This window comes from Lasioglossum baleicum, chromosome 8, assembly GCF_051020765.1.
Source record: "Lasioglossum baleicum chromosome 8, iyLasBale1, whole genome shotgun sequence".
NCBI lineage: Eukaryota > Metazoa > Arthropoda > Insecta > Hymenoptera > Halictidae > Lasioglossum > Lasioglossum baleicum.
This window is the reverse complement of record NC_134936.1, coordinates 15,766,874-15,788,457: the sequence shown is the minus strand read 5'-3', so window position 1 is coordinate 15,788,457 and position 21,584 is coordinate 15,766,874. Positions and strand designations below refer to the sequence as shown.

The 21,584-nt window shown below is 41.9% G+C and overlaps 2 protein-coding genes across 11 annotated transcripts in view; one reads left to right on the top strand and one right to left on the bottom strand.

Moving 5' to 3' along the window:
* Positions 1-1,873: 1,873 nt before the first annotated feature.
* On the top strand, positions 1,874-3,542 carry LOC143211698 (uncharacterized). Of its 2 annotated transcripts, none has more exons than XM_076429604.1 (2): positions 1,874-2,064; positions 2,237-3,542. In XM_076429604.1, the coding sequence occupies exon 2, from the start codon at positions 2,274-2,276 to the stop codon at positions 3,192-3,194; it is 921 nt and encodes a 306-aa protein (XP_076285719.1). In that variant the 5' UTR covers positions 1,874-2,064; positions 2,237-2,273; the 3' UTR covers positions 3,195-3,542. The 2 variants fall into 2 exon arrangements, with proteins under 2 accessions (XP_076285719.1, XP_076285718.1); XM_076429603.1 differs by having other exon boundaries at positions 1,874-2,089.
* A 64-nt stretch (positions 3,543-3,606) lies between these two features.
* Positions 3,607-21,584, bottom strand: part of Piezo (piezo type mechanosensitive ion channel component) — a 30,482-nt gene continuing 12,504 nt past the window's right edge. For 4 of the 9 annotated variants that reach the window (XM_076429590.1, XM_076429595.1, XM_076429597.1 and 1 more), the window contains 32 exons: positions 20,258-20,369; positions 20,072-20,181; positions 19,728-19,994; positions 19,335-19,661; positions 18,604-18,896; positions 18,185-18,315; positions 17,982-18,124; positions 17,732-17,908; positions 16,731-17,247; positions 16,564-16,659; positions 16,049-16,491; positions 15,571-15,976; positions 14,054-14,116; positions 13,377-13,522; positions 11,868-12,044; positions 10,266-10,562; positions 10,125-10,201; positions 9,600-9,677; positions 8,798-8,878; positions 8,081-8,357; positions 7,838-8,001; positions 7,627-7,770; positions 7,384-7,548; positions 7,168-7,315; positions 6,894-7,108; positions 6,559-6,717; positions 6,358-6,484; positions 5,883-6,289; positions 5,263-5,561; positions 4,940-5,186; positions 4,636-4,863; positions 3,607-4,557 (listed from right to left, as the gene is read on the bottom strand). In XM_076429590.1, the coding sequence (XP_076285705.1) occupies positions 4,452-4,557; positions 4,636-4,863; positions 4,940-5,186; positions 5,263-5,561; positions 5,883-6,289; positions 6,358-6,484; positions 6,559-6,717; positions 6,894-7,108; positions 7,168-7,315; positions 7,384-7,548; positions 7,627-7,770; positions 7,838-8,001; positions 8,081-8,357; positions 8,798-8,878; positions 9,600-9,677; positions 10,125-10,201; positions 10,266-10,562; positions 11,868-12,044; positions 13,377-13,522; positions 14,054-14,116; positions 15,571-15,976; positions 16,049-16,491; positions 16,564-16,659; positions 16,731-17,247; positions 17,732-17,908; positions 17,982-18,124; positions 18,185-18,315; positions 18,604-18,896; positions 19,335-19,661; positions 19,728-19,994; positions 20,072-20,181; positions 20,258-20,369 (6,627 nt within the window). In that variant the 3' untranslated portion in view covers positions 3,607-4,451. Of the gene's footprint in view, positions 4,558-4,635; positions 4,864-4,939; positions 5,187-5,262; positions 5,562-5,882; positions 6,290-6,357; positions 6,485-6,558; positions 6,718-6,893; positions 7,109-7,167; positions 7,316-7,383; positions 7,549-7,626; positions 7,771-7,837; positions 8,002-8,080; positions 8,358-8,797; positions 8,879-9,599; positions 9,678-10,124; positions 10,202-10,265; positions 10,563-11,867; positions 12,045-13,376; positions 13,523-14,053; positions 14,117-15,570; positions 15,977-16,048; positions 16,492-16,563; positions 16,660-16,730; positions 17,248-17,731; positions 17,909-17,981; positions 18,125-18,184; positions 18,316-18,603; positions 18,897-19,334; positions 19,662-19,727; positions 19,995-20,071; positions 20,182-20,257; positions 20,370-20,932; positions 20,981-21,584 lie in introns of all 9 variants that reach the window. The other 5 variants (XM_076429593.1, XM_076429592.1, XM_076429594.1 and 2 more) reach the window with 5 other exon arrangements.

Genomic DNA, 21,584 nt, shown 5'->3' with positions numbered 1-21,584 from the left:
GCAGGTTCCCGGCTCGCAACACACCGAAATTAATTCCGGGGTATGTTTACTCGATTCTTCGTGGCGGACATTTATTTCTTTCGGCATTCGGTATCATTAATTATTCAGCGTGCGTGCGTGACGCAAGTCGATCGCGACACACGTTGTCGTCCAGTGTCTAGCAGGTCTTAGCATGCCATTATCGCGCGTGATCATTGTGTTACAAGCTGCCGGCAATTACCCCCGCGTTCTTGATTGTCACGTCCCGATAATCTCTTAATCTGGTGACATTTCGCCGGCCTATGATTCCGTTGCTCCTGAATTATTAATTGGAAACTTTCCGCTAGCTAATACTCCCTCGAAGAATAAGAGAGCGGGCCATCCAGTGTGATCAATAATTTATTATACAGAACGATGGGTCCCGCGCACGTGGATCCAGAAAAATGGCCCCAGGGTTTCCGCGGTAATAACGGCGGTTTGTGCTATAATCATATTTTTGCACAGCCGAATGAGAGGAGATCAGAAGTCGATCTAACTACTCCCGTCTCTAGGCCGAGATAGATGAAGATAACATCTGACGGTGAACGCAGGCTGCGGGGGGTCCGTTCTCTCGCAACAGGTCTCCGAGTATGTTCCTACCTGTCGCGACTGTTCTCGGGGGCCTCGTCATTATAATGTTAAACGATTCGGGAGAGGAGCGAGCTCAACACTTGCATCAGCTGCCTGGAACTGTTCGATCGAAGTGGAGCAGTAATTCCTTCGCCCTAGTCTCTTTTTCTCGATGCTTCTTCACAGGGGACATTTCCTTGGCACATTTATTTATTCTACGATAATCACGATTTAGATCTGCATGTGCTTGTGGCATTCGCAAATTTGCAAAATAGTACTAGTACTTCTTGTAGTTACATTGAATCTATATTGTAAATAACATTAAAATAATTATTTTACTAAAACTGTGCCTAAAGCAAAGCGTATACTGTACCTAGAAATTATTGCGTTCAATTATCTATTGATTTTGAATTTATCCTAACTGCTGTGCACAAATCGAGAGTGCTATAACAGTAAAGTGAATGGTGGCGGCATCCAACAGTGAACAGGTATATTCTCTCGAACTGCAATTACTGCACTCGAGTATAAGGACAGACCTATCATCTTATGGGACTGAAACACCTATAATATATTTCTATTTCCTTGGAAAGTAGCAGGAACGCGATTTAGACGAGTTTATGCTACCAATGTTCGTGCCACAAGTCTATTTCTGTTCTGAATCATTGTTCCGCAAGCTGGATGGCTTCATTTGCATGCAAATAGTGGGACAGAAAAATACATTGGATGATAGGTTTATTCTTACCTCGTCTGTGATGTTACTTGCTGGCTGTTCTATTTGAACAGAAGGCGCGAAGAAGCTTCTGTAGGGTCCGCAGAGGCCGTTTGGCACAGCACTGTTCCAGCGGCGCCGAAATCCAACAAGTGAGCGCTCTTGTTTCTTCTCGCCAGCTGTCGGCTTTATTCAGTAAGTCCTGTATAATATATTTCAGTAATTTGAATTAGATTTATAGAATCTGCGTATTCAATTCTCAGCCTACATATTCTAATACACAATTTGAACTTCGGTAGAACCAGTTTGTCCAGTAACAACTGTAGAACTAGTTTGTCCAATAATTTCTGTGTATACATTCTTTAACGCGATTTCTATCGTATCTACAGAATCAGGGCACAAAGCTTGTATTCTAGACGACACAATACCTACCTTTAGGTAATTATACGTAGTTTTATTCAGCAAAATTCAGGAACAGAGGCACAGTACTTCCGCGCAATTTAAATCCACCACCAACAATTGCAACGTAGATGGCGCACGTGTAGCAACGTATCGACATCGACGTCAGCTGACTCGCTAAACAAGTTCATTTGAATTGGTTGTTCGTCGTGGTTCACGTTCTGCAATTTAACTGAAGGTTAACACAGTATTGTTTCTATTTTTATCTGCTTCACTACATAATGTCACGAACGACTGCGCCACAGTAAATGAAGTTGTGCTGGTCCGATTGTCTGGTGCAAAATAATTGAAGCCATTGAAGTTCTGAAGTGAGTCCTCGCTGGAAGTTTCATGGTAACCTGTCCTCTCGGACGTTTTCATTAAAAATCTAAAATCACGCTTTTATCGAAAGAATTCGAGGAACACTTTTACACAATGTTCCTTAATTAATCTATTTAATCACATAAAAAGGTTCTGAGCAAGTTATATTTCTGTATACAGACCTCTGGTGTTTACGCAGGACATCTGAGAAAGAAAAATGAACGATTCTTTCTTAGAAGACGTAGGTCTAGTCCCTGAAGATACTAAAAACTCTACCTATCAGATAGACAGGAACGTGACGACCAGAACTGCAACATCCAGTCCACTGCAACAACTGCAGTCGACCAAAGGCGACAATCTAAACAAAAAAATCGAGCAGACCGAGAAGCAATTGGTTCTTAAAGACTACCCAATAAAAGAATCGAGAAAGTTGTTAGAACAGGATGCTAGGAAGCAACAAATCAAAGTTAAAATGTGCGAGAAGAAGGAGAGGATGGTCAGCGATAGTAAATTAAAGCCTATCGAGAACAAAGTAAAGCCTAACGAGAAAGAAATTAAGGACGATATCAGGGCAAGGGTTAGGGAGACAAAGGTGAGGATCGCTGAGGGTAAAGTCACAGGGAAAGAAAGAACAAGACGCTCTGGTAGCTGTAAGGAGATCAATCAAACGTGGGATGTGTCTGCCAAAGAGAACAGACCGTCGGACGGTTCTAAGGAGGGCGCGTCTCAGGTAGATGTTCCTAAAGAAAGAGCTAGGAGTCACGAGCCTCCGAAAACGTCCGATACGAAGGAATTGGATTCTAGTACTTTGCTTGAAGCTATCAAAGACATTGTGAGCACACACACGAAAGAGGAAAGCTCGAAAATCTTAGGTGTGATGCAGAAACTGCATTTTCGCTCTCAGGCCAACTTGATTAAGCATATATTAGACCAGACGGATGAGATAACTAATGAAATACGCCCCAGTAAAGATTCTAGTACGGTAAGAAGCCTAATGGAGCAAAATGAGAGACTAAAGGAGGATATTGTCTTTTTGCAAAAACAGAATGTAGAGTTGCAGAAAAAGGTTCAAGAACTAGAACTTTTGAAGCAGGAAAATCTTACGTTGAAGCTGAAGTGTAAGGAGTTGTTAAAATAGTAGCTGCTAGACTGTATTGTCTCTAGGACGTTCCTAGAGCAGCCCATAGGTGCTTAGGAAGTTGTTAACGAACAGATGATCCATTCCATTCTATTGCCTGCACACGTTTTACCTACACAGTACTTTTAAAACTGTTACGAATTAAGTGATAATTAAGTACACTGAGATTAATAAAAGACTCTATTTTTTACTAATACTTTTAGTCTTTAACGATGGATTGCCCATATGTATTTAAGATTGTCGGAAGGTCGAGCTTGCGTTGGTTTGTGGTTGATATATTTATTGAAGAAATTTGTAAATCGTTTTCTGTAAGAAACTGTTGAATAAACATCTTTGTATCGATGATGATATGTTCTACATTTTCTCGTATGTGATTAAGAAAGTTGTCAGGCGAATAAGTAGTTCTCCGGGGTCGATTCGAAACAATTTATATTTGATTTATATTTTTAAAAGACGTATTAAGGCGACGCGATACAATGTTTCGACAAATGCAGATCGTAAAATGTATATTTACAAACAATGATTTCTTAGCGGTATTCAATTCTTGTTGAATGTAATCGATATACATATATAAAACGAGCATGAGTGACAGCTAGGTGTATCGACGATTAGAAAAGGTATAAAAGAACTGAAGTCCGTGATGACGGCAGTTTTTGGAGATACACTGTTCATCCTCTGTGATAATCGTTCCCTTATCTATAACCAATACGATACTAAATGCATCACGCTCGAAATGCACGTCTGTTCCGACCGTGAACTCTGACAAATAACAATTAGAAAACAAAGCACTATCTCTAGAATGGTACGACGCTGTAGCGTTCGCGGAGACTGTGAAATATATAAAGCACTTGTGTAGAAAATCATTTCCTCGTGTCACTGACGTGTCATGATCAGGATATTAATCGTACATTAATAAATATTAAAATAAAGATTACCAAAACACATTGTAGTACGTCCGTGAAACAAACAGGCTGAAATACCTCGATATTTTCCCGTTTCTTTCATCGTGTTAGATTCGTCCACGCGTGTTACCTATTCTCAACTTCTTCGTAAATATATACATACATATTCGTTTACAATAGACTTTTTTCGAAGATAGGAACAATCGTAACAAACATGGTGGTCATAAATTCCTGAGTTTCTAACTTTGCCGTTCGATGCGCTATCATTGACGATCGCGCTTTCTATTGTCACCGTTCCCAATTGTGGACGTTACTGTCATAAACATTCTCTTTCCTCGCGTAACAAGTTAATAAATTAATCTCTTTGTGAATCTGGACGCAGAGATCCATCCCTATCATCTTCTATCTCATCTTGGTCTTCGTTGTCGGTCCTTTCACCTTCTTCGGGAGGTCTCGTCCATCTAAAATCATTTCAATATTATTCAGAATCGTCCAGAATTAAGTGATGGAATATATTTCACGATGTTTTGATGCAAGACCTGATTAATGTCTCCGGCGATCTGTAGAGGAATATCAACTTAGCGAACAGATCCTCTTCGAGACATAGTTCTCCACTTTCGCGGACCAAATAAATATCCAAACATAGCCTGAGGATCCTGTCTACGTAGGGCAGGTCGTCGAACATTATCTTTGGCGCCATCTCGCTCACTACCTTCCTCATCATTTGACTTATCACTATCACCGCCGTGGTGTACAACCCCAAAATTCTATAAAAATCCAGACGCATTGGTGACTGCTCTTTCTATCGAAATTCTAAAACAAAGAAAATTTCTTTCAACCTACCCGAAGCCACTGATGAAGCTTAGTTCCTCGGGGAACGTTTTATCATTGAACAAGAACATCATGATATAACTGCAGTTATTCAATGGCAGGTGTATCAGTCGTTCATTGTATAGGTCATCGGTGCAGACTTCTTTAACGCTCCACCATCTAGCGCAGCAAAGTGCATTTGTAGACAAATTTAGGTTGATGCTTCTGAAGAGGTAGCTGTTGTCTGGTTCGTCGGTTTCTTCTTCCTCGGGTGATTTTCCTGAAACACAATCGCGTAACCGTCATCATCCTGCTTTCCTAAAATTCGTTCGACCTTTGTTCAATATGAAACTCACCGAGCTGCATTAATTGAGGAACGACGTCGGTAGTGAGGCTAGTCACTTTCAAGAACTTCGGAAAAGCGTTCGGCAGCGTTATAGTACCATTATGGGAAGTTGCGTTGCTGGCTGATAATATTTCTGCTAGTTTCAGCCTAACGGGATTAAATTCTGTTGAATTGACATATGGTGGCAACTGAATATCCCGCAACTTCGTTGTCACCTCTCTTGCGTCTTTCGCATAAGTTTTCCGGGACACTGTCCATTCCACGTGAATTACGACGGTGGTACTATTATCTTTCAACTCTGCCTCCAGTCTGCAATTAACGATAACAGTCTCGAATGAAATTCAAGAAACGAGTACAAGTTGTCTTGTGTAACATGAGTTACCGAAATTAATAAGTAGACTGTGATCTCCATGCAAAATAAAAATGTTTTGCATTGATTGTGGGAGACAGGAATGACATGAAAATTGATTTCATCCCTTAACGACTTTGTTAGATTAAAAGCAACATTGCAACATTCTTGAATTTCTGAAAATCTTTTACTGTTTTATATTTCGTCCAACCAATTTCTTCATAAATGCATAAAGATCCGCAGTCTATTAATGAGCTTCTTTGCAATACATTTTCATTTACCTTTGCAAATCCGGCGGCGATATGCTCCACAACTTCCGAGAAAATCCGCTTAGTCTCACCGCAGCGACGTCCGAATGAATATAGTTTTCCAGAAAAGTGACCGCCGATTTGTCTTTTGCATACCACTTTTGGAACTGCTTGTACTCAGACGGACTGTATCCGACGATCGAGCTAGTTTGCGCTGACATAGAGTAGATCGGTTCGTAAGGACCAATGCGAATTTTCATGGAAACCTCGTAAGGTAAATTAGAGTCGCCGACTGTTCCACCAAGTGCGAATAATAGCAGAGGGAACCAAATGAGACCGATAATGAGGAACAAAGCACCTCCACCGACCAGATATTTGCTCATCTGCTTCTTTTTTACGCCTCTTGGCTGAGGGAAGTCTGTTTCCAACCCCCTCATACACTAAACATTAATTTACAATAATTTTAATCATTCCTCCCACATGGATTTCTTTCGAATTGTGTTTGTACCTTGATCTGATAGATGCTAGCGAAAATGTCCTCCATCTTGAACCAGTCCATTATTGTCATGGATGTGTCCGTCCAGATCCAGTCCATCACTGCTCTCAGCTCGAACAAGAATGGCACTAACATGAATCTGAAAGATGAAATCATGTTTTAGAGTAAAATGTATAAGTTGAACTATAATTAAAAGATAGAAGATGGTCGTACCCTTTGAACAAGACGTAGTTAACAATGCTGTACTTTTTGCATACAAAGTTGCCGAGTATCCTCGTTGGGTAGCCTTGGCGTAGCTGATAAGCTGCCAGCAGAAGGTAGAAACACTTCACCATGTACCAGATTTGTGGCGGAAGTTTTTCATTAAATTGCCTGGAATTGTTAAGAAGTTAACGAGATAAAATCGTATATTTGGGGTTGTTAATTACTGGACTGCGGATCTTTATGCAAAATAAAAATTGTTGTTAAAAGAGGAGAAATCACATATCGACATCTTCATCTACTAAATGTTGCTATAAATGCATAAAGATCCACAGTCTATTAATTACCTTTCGGTTACACTGGGCAAAATGAAGAACATCCACGCATGTACGCCGAATATCAGGCAATATTGGAAGATCAGTTTTCCTAGGATCGATTTTCTTAAGAACAATGCTCTGTCGATGACTATCAAGGCGAACTGAAGCAGCAGCATCAGCAGAAAAGGCATTGGCACTCGATTTTCTTGTAGGTAGGCAGTGACTCCTCCGTCACCCTGCTGCGTCTGCATATTCAAACGAAAATTAGTATTCGAAGTTAGAGTACAAAGGTAGAGGCACTTACGCCGAACGAAGAGAACCCGAAGATGAGGAGCAAGAAGTTGAAGAAGTCGCAGAGGAACATGTAGGCGTATACGTTTGTCTTTTCTTTGCCCACTGGGCTGAGGATCTGGACGAAAAAGTACTTTGTTGGCTGGACGTACTTTTCAACTCTGAAAATTAATTAAAGCTTAGTCAGAGCAACTTATTTTGAGTTAGAATTTCAAATTAGAATGCTCACGCCATGTTCATGGCTGTTGGCAGCTCTTGAGCGTGAGGATCCACTTCTTCACCCTGTACTGCGACCAGATTTTCGTGTTCATCAGTTGTTTGAACAGATTCTCCATCGCCAGTTGCATGAATGTTTAAAGTTCTTCCTTTGGGTGTTCTCACAGTAGCTCCATCACTAAGAAAAAAGGTAACAAATATCCTCTCCTTATTGTTGATGGCGTAAACAATTTATAAATCGAAAAAATTAACGCACTCTTGCTGCTCCTGTTGAGATACAGGCTCCCCTTGTCCTTTATCAGCGGGTGGCTTTGATGAAACAAGGGTTAAGCTAGAGGGGATGATTTTTCTCGGTTTGAGGGATGGTGATGTCCACTGACCCAATGATTTGAGCATAAACCTAAGAACATCAATTTCATCAGTTTTTAATCATAAATTAAATCTTAATGATTTTAAAAGTAATTTACCTGTGGAAGAATACCATGAGCAGAAGTAGAAGATCCCAGAGTGCATAATTGGGTTTCCGTTCTACCCCCATAATCCTTGGTGTGAAAAGAGGATTGTTTGGAGCAGCGTCCCTGTTCCATGGCAGTAGCTCCAATTGGAAAATGCATTTTACTAGAACAATCACCTGTGGAAGATAAACATTTGGTTAACGAATTCTTTAAGCCTTCCAATGAATCGTGAAGAATAAAAATACTATGACTTACCTCGGTATAAGCGATTAGAGTGACCCAGAAGGTTTTCGACGGACGTGGGATGGTCAGGGAACCCCAACAGAACACCATAAGTGGCAGCGGTGTGGACAGGACGGACGCGTTTTTAATTTGATGGAGGAACACCATGAAGTAACAGAGGAGACTCGAGTGTGCCAGGATGCCAAACCAAATTGACGCCAACAATTGAATGATTGGGGGTTGATCAACTTCGGACAATTCTGCACCCTCGTCGCCATGTTGCGCCAGCGATAGTTCGGAGAAAAGTGTGCTGTACGTGGAATAAATTATGTCAATTATTTAAAACGATCTCCAGCGATGTTACTTAATAACGATTCACAGAAGAAAGGAATAGGTTTTCTTTCTTTTGCAAAGTGAATGTCAAAAGCACATTAAAAGCTGGGGAAACCTTCCACCATAAACGAGGCTGAAAAGGAAACAAAAATTATCATATGATCGCCTTCGGGTGTCCCGAGAAAAAATTTGGCAATGATTTTTAATCTGTCTTCTATTAAACTCTTTTCATTTGGCTTGGATCGCAAAATTTCTGAACTAATTCGATGGTGAATGCGTTACGTATGATTTCAAACAAAAATTAACAACGAATAAACTATGATTCAAGGGTACAATGGACACGCTGCGCACTATGATTAGCGTGCAAATTGTGCGGCGAGCAGCCGTGCAAAACAGTTTACGGAGCATTCTCGATACCTGGAGGAGGACATGTCCAATCCTCGCTCCAAACTCGGCGCCAGAATTCGGATATGCGGGACCGTCAGCGAGCTTCTTTTCCTGGCAAAAATAATACTACTCTCTGTCTACGTTTGTGTGAAATTGTGTTCGGATTTCAATGCTTGTTCTCTGAGGAATCGAGCGTGAACAGCACTGATCTGAGATGACGAGAATGTGGATAGGAAATATGGATAAGAAATAGAGGACGTAGAAAAGGGAGCAGGACTTACGGTGAAGAGCCCTTAGACAGGATGGTGATCGCGTCGACCATTCTCTTTCTCGTTTTCCTGTTGTTTAAAAGGGACATCATGGATCTCTACGAACTGATCCACATTCAGCACAGGATTTGTGGGTTTTCGATGCAACGGGTTTGCGTGGAATGTCGGAGTAGATCGTACTTTATTCTTAAATTAGAACTTTAGCTTCAACTAGTATTTTAATTTTAATAAAGTACCATATTACTGAAATAATAACTGAATTGAAAGGAATAAAGTTAAAGAGTACTCTTAGATACTGTTGAGTTAAAGTCGACCTCTTCCTTGAGTCCTCCACTTTTTCGCACAGCTACGCCCACTATGGGCAGAGCTTAACCATGATGAGTCGTATAATTCATAGTGGGGGAAGCTACCACGAGCATTAAGACGAATCCAATTCAACAGTATAGTCGTAAGTGTTCAGAAAATGACAGGACAAGTTGACAGAGGGATTTAGTAAGAAGTTAGACAATTAAGGGCGGCACTGACATCTACCAGACAAACGAAGCTGTTTATCCAAATCGTACCTTTGATCCAGAGATTCAGGTCGACTGGGACCCTCGCCAGGATCGTATTGCTCCTCAGCGTTCCCATTAGTTTCCGATCTGTCAGAGCGAGCACATTTACTACTCTACTATATAGTGTCTAGCCTAAATGGCAGGGGTAAGATCATGTCTTCTTCAAAGGGGGCGTCTCTCGAACATTTCTGTTAGGGACAAACTACTGGGGGGCAAGCACATCTTACACTACAGCTACGTGTCGACGGTCTAGAACTACAATACTTGAGAGGATCAACGCTGTCATTCTTCAATGTAGCCTTACATTTTCGGACAACGCGTAAACATGCAAAGAGATAATTAAAATATGGCCATTATTGTTTGAGGACGACAGTATCGATCCTCTCTTCACGATCTCTAGGTGTCTGCTCTAAATCTGTCTTCCGAAAAACACTACCCTGATACTCTGTACAGCTAAGCGTCTACGACAGATATCTGAGAAACTAATATAATGATAAGATTCTAATTATTCGGATTTACTATCCGTTGTCTTACCTGGTTTTCACCAGTGGTATCGGCTGCCACATCTGATTGATACCCAACCGCATACCCATCCGAAAGTCTGGCTTCGCCTAAGAATTTAACAAAATCATCAACAGTACTAACGAACCAATACAATTCAGACTCATTCTATACCTTCAACACTTTCTTCTCCTTGGCCAAGACTTTCCGTATGTATCTGTAATCTCTAGAGAATCTGTTTAGGTACTTCGTCATCGATGTTAGACCACTGTTGATAACCACAACCAAGAACTTGAAATACGTGACAAACGACACTTTAGTCTCTTCTCCCTCTTCCTCTTTCGCTTTCTGTCCATCGACCTTGTCTTCCCCATATTCAGATGATTCCGGAGTCTTCGCTGGCCCCGCTGTAGTCTCGTCTTTCCCATCGGTTTCGATGTCGGCCGAAGTTAGGCTGGTCTTATCGCCACCCTAATTGCACAGACAAATTGTTTTTATCTTTGCTCTGTGCTCTTCGCGGTCCCGGCACGCGGGATTCGATGCTGCCATCATCGATTCAAATAAAAAGATTGTCACTCGAGAGCATTTTTGCAAATTTTTAGAACAAGTTTTCCATCGAATTCGATCTTTTTTGGAACATTTTCACAGTGGCTTCGAACCCCGCGTGACCATGAATGGCTTCACGATATCGAAGATTATTGTTATAACAAGCGAGTGTGATTACGGTGCTAGAACTGGCTGTAAACGTAATGAGAAACAAATTAAGCGAGATATATCGAGCGGATTATGTACACCAACATCGCGTCGTAGGCGTCCCGCTGTCAACTGCAACTACATCACGGACGAGGGACGACATGTTAACATAAAAAAAAACATGAAAAAAAGAACAATAGAAATAGCTCTGGGACAATCCGCATCCGTTTGTACAAAGCTGGAAGATGCGAAATGAGGAATAGATAATAATAAATCCATCTTACTCTAGTAAGCACTGTAATAACCAGCGGCTGTATCCGTCTGCGACGTGTGATCGGTATTGTGTTAAGTGTACATGAATCTTGTGTCAGTGTGGAGCTCACCATTATATCATACAATATTTATACGCACTAGGTTTTTGTTTGTGTGTATGTGTGTATACTCGGCGGCTTAGGGGGGGGAGCGTGTTCGAATGAACAAACAAAATAAAAAACAAAAGGAACCAAGAATAACTAAAAGATACATCGTCCCAACGTATGGCACAGGAAACAAAACAACATAAAAAAAAATAAGAAAAATGTGAAGACAGAACGAAAGCTAACTAAAAGTTGGTTAACGGGTGAGAATGTAGAGAACTACTGGACTAATACATCGATGATTAAACGATATTAGAAAACAACGTTACAGAGGCTACAAGAGCGAGTAAATAGAAGGTAAGAGGGATTAAGACGATGGGTTGTGATGTGGGAGAACGAATTTGCACTGACCAATATCAGTTTTGCGGTTTCATAATCACTGAGCAATTATTATAGACTTTTGAGAGCCTTGACCAAAGTGTTAATATTAAAAATCTCTCAAAGACTGAGGATGACGAAAAATTTTGGCTTGGCGTTCAAAATCTAGAAGAATCGGCTAGTGTTTGTTGAATCACAAAAGGGAAAGTGATGATGTTGGACAGCGCGATCGAGTGAGAAAACGAAAGAGGATATGGTGTGGAGACAGGTGATAAATAGAGATAGAGATAGAGATAGAGAGAGATAGAGCCTGTAGCAGTGACATGCAGCCTTTTGAAGGGGGTCTCACATCGGTGGCCATCGCAGTGTCGGTCTCGGAACGTGCACTGAGATAGGACATTGACGATTTCTTCCTAGTCAACGGTGCGCTCCTGCGACGAAGTCTCAGCGCGTCCTTTTCCGTCCCTCCGAACATGGCGACGTGCGTCGCGGTCTCAATGTCTGTCTTAATCAGCGTGCTCATAAACTGCAACGACCAGACTCTTTAAAAAGTCATCTCGTGTCTCTTCCCCAACGTTGCCTCCAAACACGTGTGTTCGCCTGGTTGTCTTCTCGTTGGGCCAAAACGTACCCTCAAGGGCCAGGGGATCGTCAGAGATATGCGGGGGTGGGGGGCAATCGAGAAAATGTGGGGGTTGGCGGGGGAGAGGGTGGATGCAAGAAATGCCAGAAATTTATGCGCACACGTAGCTACAAAACTCTGTCGTGTGTTTGATCGAATTTTCAGGCATGAACAACGGGTATGATGTGCGGGTGAAGAGTCTATCCTTAACCCTCTATAATACTCTGCAACTCGAAAGTCGCATTAGGTACGCTCTTTTAGCCTGATTTCATCTTTTAGCTAGAATTTTATCGGTTCACCGTTTCCTTTCCTAACTAGAGAACTTGTTTCATTTCCAATCGCTTTCAAAATTGTACGGGGTTCTTACTTTATCCCGGAAAACCGAAATATTTCGTCGAGGATCGGTCCTATAAAAGGAAATGTTTCTTGCACAGGACCTCAAATCCTCGCGAGATACGCTGCCGGCCATAAGTTTGGAATCACGGCGTAAATTCAGAGAAAAAGAACTGAATGCCTTTAGAACAACCCAGGAAGATTAACTTGTCAAAAAACTTACGAGCAGTATGTTTTTCATTTTGTATTTACGTTTTTTTTATCAAGGAATGCGTATTTTTCTTCAAATTGCTCTTTAATTAAAAAACCTCTTTTGTTTTTAATAGCAGCCTGACATATTCAGGGCAACCTCGCCATTAGTTTTTCGAATGTTTAGTTTTTCTTGTAGAAGTTGCCAAAGATGTCTCTTTACAAAAGTGCATTCCGAACATTGTCTTACACTGGATACTGAAATCTGTTTAGAAATATTATTCAACTAGTTAATATCTGATATTATTACGATGGATCATTTCAAAATTCATCGATATATTCGATTTTTCCAAAAATCAGCGAGTGATCCCAAACTTTTGTTGCCGGTTGTGTATGTCGATTTTTCCAGGTAAAGAAAACAGCCTGTGCTCTTCTCGTTCAAACCTAATTGAAGTAGGGTTATAGAGGGTTAGCCTCATTGTCAGTCTGTTTGACGGAGTCGGTCTTAAGCTGCGTCGAGAGTGGGCTGAGTGAACTTGAACTTCTAGGGTCGAGTGTATTCAACGCGAACTTTGTTCTCGAAGCGGTCCAAATTCGTATTAGTCATGGTCACGCTCGAATACGAGACTCACAGCGGACAAACCAGAAAATTATATGGTGTAATTTCAGCGCTGTTCAACTTCTCACACATCTTTTCATGAGTTTTGTACGTACTTCGGAAATGGTCATTCTGCGACCTTGCTGTTCCTGCTCGTGACGACGCATTTGTTCCTCTTTCTCAGACTCGGTGTCCGGTATCATGTCAGTGACATCGTCGTCATCCAGATCATCGAACATATAGTAATCCCCAGATCGAATGGCTGATCAAAAAGAAAACAAACACCTCTTTCAATTGATCTGAGCCTGACACATTCGCATAGTACTGCCAAAGCCATGCACTGTTTTGTTAGACGCACTGCTATAGAAAATAAACGTTGTCCCAATAATCTAGCGCTAAATCGTTCAATAATATACATCTTGGTAGATTCGTAGACGTCGTTGCCACACACGCACAAATATACAACAAAATTATATATAATCTCTGTTAGAGTAGACGCAAAAACTGAGGTTGGCCGTTCAAGGTCATCTATGGGACTGTCCCCCACCATAGTGTCACTCGATTACGGAGGATCATGGGTTTGGAGAAGGGGTAGCCTTGAATGCCTGTCGAATGTGCGTCCACCTTGGCTAAACGATATTAATAATAAGTGTACAATAACAAAGTTATTTACAGGTGTGGAGTTCTGTAAAAGCAGAAGGATGGTTAGTCAGGATATGTGTGGACACGTCAGTTTAGGATATAAAGCCCGGTTGACAAGCTGCGGAGAGAAGAAAAGAATAATTTCATTTACCCTCTCTGTTGGTTTTTGGCGTGCGAACTCTGTACAACGGCCGTGCCCCTGGATAGAGAGTATCTAACACAAAAGAGAAACAGAAAAGTAGAGACAGAGAACCGAAAGACAGATTTATAGGGAGATTCGTCGGCGCGCGTACATCGAGATGTATCTTACAGCAGTATACATTTATATTACATCGAGGACAGTCAGCTGAATCCTCGAGTCTCCTCGCCAGGTTCAACGGTATTGGAATCTGTCGGAGGAACGTAATTTCTGGATTCTTCAACCTTCTGTAAAACAGGTTATTAACGGACTGGTGATGAGAGAGAGAGAGGGATGAGGAATATAATGCGGGATTCTAAATCAAAGAATGTACAGAACGTAAACTGAACACGTCTCTAGTTGTACGAAGTTATTTACACCTATCTAAACACGACATCGAACAGAGATCGATAGAAACTGGACCAAAGCAGACAACGAAAAACGTACTCGAAAAGAAAGTGGTTTGAAATAAGTTGATCTTGAGAGTTCGGTACAATTTTTCATACAGAAGTGAAGAGATTTGGAAGATCAAAAGAGAATTAGTACTGTAGGCTTTTAAGGAGGTAGACTCGTTTCCAGGATTGCGAGGGCCTGGTCTCGTTACGCCTCGTGAACGTAAAAATGGGACTTTTACCCCCATCGTTGCATTATCGAGAAATGAGAGAAACGAGAGTCTATCCCTTAATCTGTCCACAATCTGTCCACGAGCATGAGGACCGAAACGAAAGAGAATAAGGGTGCATCGTAGATGATCTAGAGGTGCAGACGGCGGAAGCGTATGTACAGGACATTGTAGCGGATCGACGACGACGATCTTGATCCCGTGGGTGGGTGTGTCGTTACATGTGTGATGAGACCGCGGGGATCGGGACGTGGTGGAGACGATCGACGGCCTGGGTGTCTGCAACTCGTTGACCCATTGCGGGCCGAAGTAGCTCGACTGTCGACGATGCCTGATCGAGGAGTTGATCGATCGATCGGGTGGTTGTCGATCGTACGGCGGAGGGGAGAACACCGGAAACGTCTCGTCCGGCGACGGTCCACGGGGGTTCAGCTCGCTACTTGGTGGAGAACCGAAAGAAATTCGAGCCGGCTCGAGGTAAGCATCGAGGCTGCCTGTCATGACCGCGGAGTTTGGTGTCGGCGCCTGCAATAAGGAGGCGGCACGTGGCGTCAGCGGGGGCGGCTCGTCGTCGTCCTCGTCGATCGGCGTCTGGTAACCCTGAGGAGGCGTGTGACTCGAGGACACGCACGAGCTGACGCTGGAGGACCTCGCCAAAGGCGCCTCGCCTTCTTTTGCGGGAGCATTAAATATAGAGAGTTGGTGTTAGGTCGTAGGACTTTTCCTGATGAAGGATTCACAGACTCGAGGGGGGAGTTGTGGTTGGAACTTCCGGAAAAGGTAACTTCAGTTAAAGAATAAATTTCCCTAAATTTCTCGACTGTCCATAGCCTATCAAAATTGGAGACCACCGGAGTTAGCGACTTACCAACTTTGTGAGTCTGAGGCTCCCTATAGCTAGGGCCTTGTATCTTTCTCTGACTGGCTTTGATCTTGTCCATCTTGAATTTTAGCTTCTGCAGCACATTCTTCTCAACCCCATCTTGAATCTCTATACGTTTCTGATGCAGCTCTTCCAGTAGTTCAGCTCCGCGAGATGCCAAGACGCTCATAGCTTTCGTCTCGTCCACTATGTGGAAGAAGTAGTAGCTCTTGAACAGTCGTTTCTGCAGTAGCAAGAAGCCAAAGCATAGACCATCCCAGACCATGCCTATGTCCTCTCGAGGGACTTCACAGGCCACATTACCAGACACTATATCACTAGAAGAACTTTCGAATTTTCTAAGACATGTGATGCCAAGTAATTGGATCACTGCGCAAGCTGATACTTCAAGCTGAAAACAAACAGTGCAGTTTCAGATACAATTAATCTCCAAAAAGAATAGATCGAGGCATATTCGATCTACCTCTTTGATCAGCACACAACCAACTCCCTGATGCAAAGCCTTCGCGAAGATGACCACCACATTGTATCCAATCAGTATATTCCACCATTTCAAGATCGTCTTGACTGGCCTCAAGTAGAAATCACTGCCCTGCCAAAGGAAAACGAAGGCGCCACCCAGGTAGCCTAACGAAAATAGGTTTGTCCGCTTTGTTCCTGCCAGGAACATGATCGACAGAGTGACCCACATGAGACTCATCAGCACGCCTCTCTTCGCAATGTCCAGCCACGAGTGAATGTGAGAAACGTAGTCCTTCACAGGATTCACGAAGTTTGGCTTCTCCATATTCTGATGAACAGAATAATTATGGCCGGCTGGGAAATCTGTGTTATCCGCAGCATATTGCTGCTCGATACGGAAGTATAGGCTCTGTCTGACTAGCATCATCAGTAGAATGAAGTCGCCTGGAAAGAAATCAGACTATATAGACTAAAAAGTCCTGTTAAAAAAATTGTTTAACTTAAACTGAGACTCACATATTAATTTTCTAGGGTTGGGAGGGAAGTCAGGATCGGGGAAGTACATCCACTCCTGCAGCCTCCTCAGTATCTCCGAATTTCTCCAAGGATAGTCTGAAAAGTGATATTCCACTTGCAAACTCTATTCGATTATAACAAATAATTTCGCATAAATGTTGAACAACCTATACAAAGCCAGGAAGGTAAAGCAACCACCAGAGCGTACTGGACAGGCAACATGATCACAGCGAATGATTTGAAGAACGGCCAAATCCTGGATATAGTCCTCCTCTTCAGACAAAACAACAGTAGAAGCCAGATGCTGTAGAGAACCGAATAAAAATCGAGCCTCGTGCCGATGAGCGCCACAGTACCAATTAGGCATAGTTCCAGACCGAATTTATAAAATCCATAGTTGAAGAGGAACTTTAAGCACTCTGGAAGACCTTTGTCAGCGTCCGCCCTGGTAATGGATGGGAACATCACTTGAGGAGTCTCCAGAGGCTCTCCGATCTCCTTTCGATAGAAGCACTGTCGAATTCTGATGACTTTTCGTAGTGTTGTCACTACCATGATCCCTATGTAGCCTTTCAACAGCTCTGCCAGCTGTCCTGCCTTTGCCTGCTTCAAACCAAACCATTCTGCTATGTTGTAGACTGTGTTGTTGCTCGAGAATGGGATCTGCTTATCGTTCATTTCTCTCTGGAAATGATAAATGAATTATTTCATTGGGTAGTGTTCATTTAAGGGAGTTGACTCGTTTTTACAGAATTGCAAGGGTTCGGGACGCGCCTTCTCATTTCTCAATAATGCAGGCGATGGGGTTTTTCAGTAGTCAAAGGTGCAAGATGAAAGATCAAACGAGGCCGCGACCGTCCTCAAAAGTCCTATTTTATCACGTTTTTATTAGCTTGCTTTCTTGTCTGTCTGTCTGGTCGGTACTTTGTTGCAATTGATTTTAAACTAACTTCCCGATGAGCTAGAGACTTGAAATTTTAAACGTAGCTCAGAACTGGATGACAATGCAATATTTTAAAAAAAAATTTTTAAAAGCCTATGGGTTTAAGAGATATAAACTATTCAATTTAACCGTTACACGTTAATAAATGAGAATGCGCATCCCACATCCTTGAAACCTGGAAACGGGTCTACCCCCTTAAATTTAAATCAAATCCTAGGTGCTCACAACGCAAGTGACGTCCCAATTATGTGGTTTGATGTACTGGATCTGGTAAACCATCTTGACCACCATCAGAGCGGCGATTAACGCCGCGATTACGTTCACAGTAAGGATTTGAGTGTGCCTGTTGGTGTTTATCATGATCGCTATGATTACGACGAACACGAGATTGATGGCGCACACCTAGAGAATTTAAACGTAGATGTAATCGGTGATAGGTTTCATTGATATAGAGATTCGATTAATCGCAACCTACGTCGTTGACGCACAGGAGAATCACAGAGGTGAAGATGACCTTCTGCATGTGGATCTCGAGGAACAGCCAGACGTAGTTGTAGAAATTCACTAGGTGATCCATTATTTTGCGGAAAAGTGCGATTCGCTCCAACTTAGACATCCCTGGATGCCAGATTTTCATAATTAGATGTCTGATCAGTTTCAAGATTCGTTAGGACTTACGTTTCAATTGACTAATACTATATTTATTGTCACGGTCATCTTCTTCGGATAGAAAGATTTCTCCAGCCGATGTTGGTGGCATGTTCAAGGTCGCAGAGTGATTTAGGGTATTTTCTCCGACGGGGCTCGTTCTACAATTTTTCATCGAGAAAATCATCTAATCGCACTCAGACCTCACACCTTTAAACTTCGTTATAACTAGACTGCGGATTTTATGCATTTACGACAAAAATAGGCACGTACAATCTAAAGCAGTGGACAGGCAAAAATATTTAAGTACATCAATTTAGTTAGTTTCAGCTTAATAGGATAATTAAAATAAGAATACAATTTTTATTTGGCTCCTGTGTCCTGCAATCAATGCAAACATTTTTTATTTTGCATAAAAAGATCCGCAGTCTAGTTGTAACTTCACGTACCCAACATTCTCGATGTTCGTCACTTCCATGAACTCTTTATGGAAGTAGTGAATCTGAAGGACAGTGATGATGACGAAGAACGTCGGAGTCAGTAGTCTGACGAACAGATCTTTCGTAGCATATGTCTCAAGCCCGATGTCCATTTGCAATTCCTTATCGATGTTCAGGTAGCTCCAATAGTTCGGGAAGTTGTCGAACTGGTAGGTGTACACGAGGATCAGCATGATTACCGAGTAGCCGATAACTGTCAGCCAGAATGTGTACATCATCTTCCTCCAGACAGTCCAAGAAATCTAGAAAACGAATTTATTGTCAATTCTAGGAGTACAGTAAAGTCGCCATTTCTATCCCCGAGGGTCTTCGCGGTCACTCTCCCTTGCCTATCCATTACACTGAGGGGCAACGTTTCCATACTTTGTATTTTCGGCGCGGTCGACGCAGTCATAAAAAGATAGTGTCCCTACGCGATCTCTCTCCCTGCTCGGAACCGGCGATGGGAAACTTACAGTAGTAGACAAAAGTTTAAGGACGCTCTAAAAAAGCCGATAGCTATTTTAAGATTGTACTATACGATTTGAACTTTTCTGGTAAGCTAGAGCAATTAGTTTACTACAGGATGTGAAAAGAAATTTTGTTAAAAATTGCAATTGATCGGAATTGTAGAAAAAATACTAAAAGTTGCATCTGTAATCTTCTTGTGGGAACCAGAATAATGAATTTTCTGTGCGTACCTGGAAGGTTATGACGAGCACAAGGAACAGGGACATGTAGACGATCCTGAAGACAGTCATGCGTTCCCCTGTGATCCCGCTGATGAAGAGCATGATTGCTACCACGGCGATCCAGAACTTGGTCAACAATTTCTTCAAGACTATTCCAACGTCTTTCATGAACTTGCTTTTGATTTCTGGCACTTCGTGGTTCATGGCTGTGGTGGCAGTCGATACAGAGACGTGTAGCGGTGCTACCATGTCTCTCAATGCTGAGGAACGTCTTTGGCGAGTTCTCTCAGCGGTGTATTGTCTCATTGTGATCCAGAACATTGTTATGAAGAGACACTGAAAGATTGAAAGTTTCATGAGAAACGTGAAATAATAATCGTTATGGAACATGAGGATTCATACCTTGACAACTAGATGCCAGCGACTGAGCTCCTGAGGCTTGCTGAACCCGATCTCCGACATCTTCATCCCGTTTATCTGCGTCGGTAGTTCTTCTTCAGTCAAATCCATGCCGTAAATGTACTGGCCAAGTAGCAGAAGGGTTGCATAGAACACTATGAAGGGCGAGCATTTCATCATGGACGCCCGTTTGTTGGGCACCATCCAGAGAATCAAGGCCCATAGTAGAAGAGCGAAGGTTGTCCAGCTGTGGTACATTATGCTCCAAGTCTGATAAGAAAGATAATTATTCCAGGCATAAAGAATATTCAAATAAAACATGAGATTCCGTAGGAGTCTCTTCATACCATCATTATGATGTTTGTAGCTAGATAGGACGAGTTGATTATCAACTGGAAGATCGAGTAGACGGCCATGATGATATTTTCTATGATCCCAGATTGCTCATCCGGAGCAGCTGAATAGAAATTAATCGATTAATCAATTTTAAAGTCTTGGGAACTTAATGATACGGTGGGCATTTTATTTTTTACCATCGCTGAAACTGTGCATGTGGATGCTGTCTTCCGGATGAGTGTCCTGGACGATGACACTTCCCGTGGAGTCCTGCAGGAGTCCCGTCCTTGCGGACCCAAACCTCATCAACTATTTATAAAACACATAACATAGTTCTTCACGCGTGTCAAGTGAATCTTATTGAATTCTGTATACTGTTTCTACAATACTTTCTCATGATTCCCCCATAAAAATTGTATATCAAAATTTTAGACAGACACATGCAAGCTACGTGAAAATAATACCGATGTTTACCTCCACCGTTAGCTAGAGTAACTTTCCGAACAGAACTGCGTAAAGAACAAAAATGATTGATAATAATAACTGGATTGCGGATGTTTATGTATTTTCCAATTTTTCTAGACAAATTTTAAGAAAGTGGAATGAAATGAAATTCTATTTTTAGTGGAAATAGCTTCTGTAGATCCAAAACAAATAAAAATTGTACAGAATTTTATACTCTATCCTTTCTTGAAGATTTTTATAAGCCATAAATGATCAGAAAGATCCGCAGTCTAGTAATAACAATTCCTCGAGCGTCGACGCATGCAAAAGTCGGTCTCCTTTCGATCTAATAAGTGATCGGTGTGTTCAGTGTTAGCGGTGGTGATCGCAGTGATAATCAAACATGCAAACTTAATCGTTATACGTACGGGTGTGCGCTCGTCGGCCGGTGGAAACGACGAATTACCGTTCGGCGTCTAAAACAATGGCAAACTAAACATAGCGGCATCCAAACGGAAAAGGAATTTGCTCAGCGTTAAACAACAACCAGAAATCTGGAAAGGCGACAGCAAATCAAAAGTCGGATGTTACCTGAAGGGGCGTGGAAAACATTCGTTAACACCCTAGTCTGTTTCTGTACATCAATTTCACATTCCCAGAAGATGTATCACACTATTTACAATGAACTATTCGACAGAAAAGTCAGTCACGAAAATTCGGGATGCGACCGCGATGATGATGCAACTTCAAAATTTCATGGAAAATTATGTTACAATTGTATGCAACTAGTCTGCTTGTTGTATCATCATCACTAAATTGGGAATCTTTATACAAATTTCTACTCGCGCACAGGTCATTTTACACTAATCAAAAAGAAGAGATCTCTTATATGTACATAAAATGAGTCAAAAACACATTGTCTTCTGTTTACAAGAATGAATGCATGCATTTTCTTGCATTTTGAATATTTAAAAAAATAAATGCACAAAGATCCGCAGTGTGGCTCGACACTCGAATGATTATGAAATATGAACAGTCGAAAAATGTCAACTAGCATCTACCATAGCAAAATCGAGATTC

Coding starts and splice junctions, on each gene's coding strand:
- LOC143211698 (XM_076429604.1), top strand. CDS start 2,274: ATGAACGATTCTTTCTTAGAAGACGTAGGTCTAGTCCCTGAAGATACT.